The sequence below is a fragment of the Labrus mixtus genome, chromosome 4 (genome assembly GCF_963584025.1).
Source record: "Labrus mixtus chromosome 4, fLabMix1.1, whole genome shotgun sequence".
NCBI lineage: Eukaryota > Metazoa > Chordata > Actinopteri > Labriformes > Labridae > Labrus > Labrus mixtus.
The window spans coordinates 5,415,458-5,420,586 of NC_083615.1; the positions used below are offsets into that span (position 1 = coordinate 5,415,458).

At 41.5% G+C, this 5,129-nt stretch overlaps 1 protein-coding gene across 1 annotated transcript; it reads right to left on the reverse strand.

The window, feature by feature from the left end:
- Positions 1-689: 689 nt before the first annotated feature.
- Positions 690-5,129, reverse strand: LOC132973475 (uncharacterized). Its single transcript, XM_061036966.1, has 2 exons — positions 4,577-5,129; positions 690-911 (listed from the first exon to the last, which is right to left on the reverse strand). Exons 1-2 carry the CDS (start codon positions 5,072-5,074, stop codon positions 690-692), a joined length of 720 nt encoding a protein of 239 aa, XP_060892949.1. The 5' UTR covers positions 5,075-5,129.

The window sequence follows — 5,129 nt, forward strand, 5'->3', positions numbered from 1 at the left end:
TTGTTTCAGTTATTAAAAGCTACGCCTTCTAACAATACCTTAAATATATGATATATATCCATTAAAAATATGGGATATAATAGAGTTGAATTAAATTTTATTTTAGCAAATTTTGAAAAGAAGAAGAAGAAGAAAAAGATTTGTGTTGAGTTAAGAATTCACTTATATATTTCAATGCTCAGGGCCTAAGCTGATGGTGTTTACGTACTAGGCTACATTATTTTGTGAAATATTTTAACTCCCAACCCCCATCCCTAAAAAAAACAAAAAAAAAAAAACACTGTTTGTAATGTTATCAGAGGGGGTTAAATGATAAAAGAGATTGAGATTGACTGCAGATGGGGCGTCGTAGATTCTTCTGGTTGCACACTACTACACTCAAATTTACACTTACTCTTAGACACACAATGTTACACACTTTATCACATTATTAATCAGCCACTCTTCTCCATCCTTTTACCCATTTGTAGCCCTCCACCTCTCCCAGTGCTCTGCCCCAAGACTTATCGCCAAGGTAACCGCCAGTACTCAGCTCCTTCCAGACATCCTGGCAAGGTGAGTAAACGCACACTACGGCTACACACAAACACAAATGCACACACGAGGAATGTCGACCCTTTTCCTCTGGATCAACATTTCTCACAAAAACGGACAATGCCTCCCCAGTCGCTCGTAAACAAAAGAAGTTATTAGAGAATTGTTTCTTTAATGATGCCTTGACACAATCTCAAATCTTTTCCGTTCTCAAATCTGTGCCCAAAAAACTTCCAGCGTGGAGGAGCAGGAGGTGGAGAGGGAAGCGGAGAGAAAAGAGGAGGAAGCTCCAGTTTGTTTTCCATACCTGATAACCCTCCATCCTCTGTCTCCCTACTGTCAGACCTGTCAGACTCTGTTTCCTGGAATTTTGGTTCCTGAGGGGAGGGTGTGGGGAGGGGAACACAAAAGGATACTGTCAGTCACTGTAAGGTCATTGATGAATAACAAACACATTAATCTAATTGACGGGGCCACTCACGCATCAATATGTACCGCCCTGCATAACGCTGTTTAGAGTCTAGTTTAATCATGAGGCCAAGGATCTTTGTACATTGCCAAATTTTAGATAAAAAAAAAACGTGTGCAGGGGGCGCTGATGGCTTAGCGGTTAGGTCGCGCCCCATGAATGGAGGCTATACAGTCCTTAAAAAGGGACGGCCCTGGGTTCAAGTCCGACCTGTGGCTCCTTTCCGTCATGCGGTTTCCTTCAGCGGTTGTCTGTTTATTTGTAACAGATGTTTCATGTCGTGCATGTCTTTTATAAACTGCTACTGGATGCTTTGAATTTCCCTCGGGATTAATTAAGTATCTATCTATTCCCCACTCTCTCTCTCCTGATTTCATACTCTATCCACTGTCCTATCAAATAAAGGCAAAAAGCCCCGAAAATGTATCTTTTTGAAAAAGTGTGCAAAACACTGTGACACTGTGAGGAACTTTAGGCGTCCCCTTCGGACAAAGCAGTACATCAAACTGTAAATCTTTGCTGATCTTGTTGTGTACATGCGTGTAGTGTTCTCTAACGGGGGGAAAAAAAACTCCCACAGTCTTTTAACTCTCAAAGGTATCACTCACTTCTACAGTCTAACACTGAACTGGTGCCCGGCTGTCGCTGGCATTAAAAACAACGATATGGAAATAGGCAGTCTTCTCACCAGCGGCCTGGTTTTTGCTTTGGTACATAACGTAAAGCCATCTGTCTGAATTTCTTTGCGTTTCTTTGGCTGTTAAAACTGCACAGTAGCTGATGCAAATATTCTTGTAAAATTGCAATAGCTGATGATTTACAACCTACTGGAATTCCCTTTTTATTGCCCCTTTATTAAATACTAACCGTGTGATATGCAACACATAAAAACAATTATTCAGATTCAGATGGGAGTGCATGCACGGTCTCAGATCAGATGGCTGACAGAGAGATTGTTCATTATGAAAAATGGTCAGTCTTTCTTGTCTTTTGTTGTTTAAACCAGGCCCTTTATTATCTTAATAACAGTGTTCAGGGATGTCTTACTGCTTTGTGTGTGAGGGAGGGAACCTAAAGAGCATTCCCTTTTGATTGCTTGTATAGCTGAACACTGCAAGCTGGAACTAAATGATCAATGTGTTCCTTTGTATAAGGTGTGCAATGTTCCTGAATCATCAGATATGACAGTAGTTCCTGTTCTTGATAAGAGAAGAGTCCAATAAACATGTCATGCAAAAACAACATTATGACACAGTGACACAAACTCACACACACAAAGATAAAGATGTAGTTCCCGGGGAGATCTGTGCTGGATATGTTAACAAAAAAAATAACTGAGTCATAAATACTGCACACAGAGGAATGACACACTTCTGTTTCTTACACATGCTCTCACAGTCCAACACGTTTTTATCTCACTGGACATACTGAACAGTCTTTCACATGGTGAGTGTCCTTTTTTTGTGTTCACAATCAGTCCCTTGGGCATCTACAACAGAGGGGACATTAATTTGCGCCTTGAGGGAAGGAATCACTCAGGCTTTTTGGCTGTGGATGGTGAGCAGCTGATAAGGAGGGGGAGAGCCATACAAGGGTTAAAAATGCACACGCTCAGATCAGGCCTGTGCTGTTTCAGGTCAATCAGCCTTTTTTTTTTTTGAAAACTGCTGTCAACATCACGTTTAAATAAGGAAGCATCAGAGGCCGTTACACATGGTGTTACTGTGAAACCTCTTTCCTGTTTATTGCAGAAACTGACAAAAATGTGTTAAAAAACATAGTTTTGCAACGCATCTTGACTCAGCACATTAATCGGGAACGGTAAAGTTGTGTACACTCCCAGCCTAATAACTCTGGGTTCTGTCGGCCAATGCTGTGTATCTGATGGGATCCTCGTACAAAGCAGTTAAAGGGTGCCTTTACATAAACTTTGAATAATATTCATGCTTGGCTTGATGGCAGATGTCTTGAAGATGTCTTCAAGATTTTCACAAAAAGCTGATATCCTTGTGTCAAAAGAAATCAACCATGCGTTCTATACTTTTGCAGCACATGTCTTATATCGCAGACTGTGTCAAAATGTGTCAATCCTCTGGCCTTAAAACGATCAGCCTAACAGATGTCTTAGCATCTGCTGATGATATGCCTCCCAGTTGGATAAAGTAATCAACAGTGTAAATTCCAGGATTCCCATTAAAACTCTCCCCTCCCCCCTGTAGGTCTTCTGTAGATTCCACTGCTGATCAGCATTATTGATCGACGCTCGAGGACACAGGCTTATAATGTGTCCCCCTCCTCTTGGAGTAAGAAGGATAATCTTTAACAGAAAAAAAAAAATACTGTGTTCGGTCAGTTTTTGGTAAGACTAGCATGTTAATAACACACACACACACACACACACACACACACACACACACACACATGCAGCTGCACTTGTGTGTTAAGTGAGAGCAGGATGACACAGATCATGTTAAACAAGAGCTCAGGACACATTTCACTGACATCCTATCTACAGTCACTGAGCACTCTGACCACAGTGTGTGTGTGTGTGTGTGTGTGTGTGTGTGTGTGTGTGTGTGTGTGTGTGTGTGTGTGTGTGTGTGTGTGTGTGTGTGTGCGTGTGTGTGTGTTTAAAGTTTCAGAGCTCTTCATCCCATTGCTAAGAAAATGTTGTCCTACTCTGATTAGAAAAATAAAGAATTAAATCCTGTATGAGTTGTATCATTATCTACTTACATCCATACTCAGTGTTTGAAAAACATAGTTTTGGTTTCACAGCCACCTTGTGGTGATGTAATGCATTACATCAAATCAACAACCAACCACAGAAACTGGGAAGTAAAAAACGGAACTGCACAAATCTCCCTCTCTCTCTCTCTATATATATATACAAATGTATCTATTTAATTGAGTAGTGAAAGTATTGCAGTCATTAACGTCAGAGAGTGGGCACCACACCAGAAACATCCTCGCACATTAAAGTCCTGCCTTCATTGTTACTGCTTCATATTACTGTCATTGATATCCTGTTATTAAAATATGTTGGGGATGATGATGATTATTATTAAAGATATTTCTACATGTATTTCTGTTCTCTCTGTTTTTCTTCAGCCTTCTCACCGATCTCCCATGACAAAGCCTTCAAGACCAGAGAGCCTATCACAAACCGCATACAGACACATGCTCCCACCCATGTGCACAGGCACACACACACACACACACACACACACACACACACACACACACACACACACACACACACACACACACGCAACATCGTACCATCAAAAAACGCATGCAGTAACCCTGATTTGTTTTGAAAATGTTCCTATTAACTGGCCTGTCCTGTGTTGTTTTGAAAGTGGCTTGTCTGTTGTTTTTGGTATATAAAGTCGAACAATAACAACAATATGAAGGCATAGGCAAAGCAAAAGTACTCTGTAGGCAGAATGCACACTGTGATAAGTTTGATATAATTGAATAAGGAAAATTGTTTTATAGTTTTATGATCATTCAAATGGAAGATTTAATACTTGATTAAAAGTATTCAGCCTCCTTTCTCTGTCTCCTTACCTTCGACTGTCTGATGATGATGGAGGGTCTAGGGATTTGAGGATATTTCATCTCGAGCTCGGGACTACAGTCAAACTCCAGCTCTTCATCCTCAGAGCTCTGTGACAGGCTATGGCAGGGTGGAGGTGACTCAAAGCACGGGTGGTCATCTGCGTCCTGCATGCTGCAGACAGAGATGGAGTGGGATCCATTGACTTTACTGGTTATGGTGGAGTGGGTTGAGATGCAGCTGATAGTCCTCTGAGTGTGTTTGTGCTGCTCCTCCCGCGGCCTGCTCGGTAGAGCTTCAGGCTGGGAGATTATTGGATCTGGAAGTCTGTGATTATTTCTGCTTTGTCTGGAGTTGTTCGACTCTTCCCGAGGAGGTGCTGGATCAGGGTTGACATCGGACGAATTACCAAAACAGTGGCCCAAAGAGGAACATGGTAGTCCATGCATGCTGGGGGATTCAAAAATAAGTAAAAGAGACAGTAAGATAAATTGTACTTGCAACAACATTAGGTGAATCCAGGGTTTCCTTGTGTGGACGACAACTTCTGTTAGTTCACCCGGA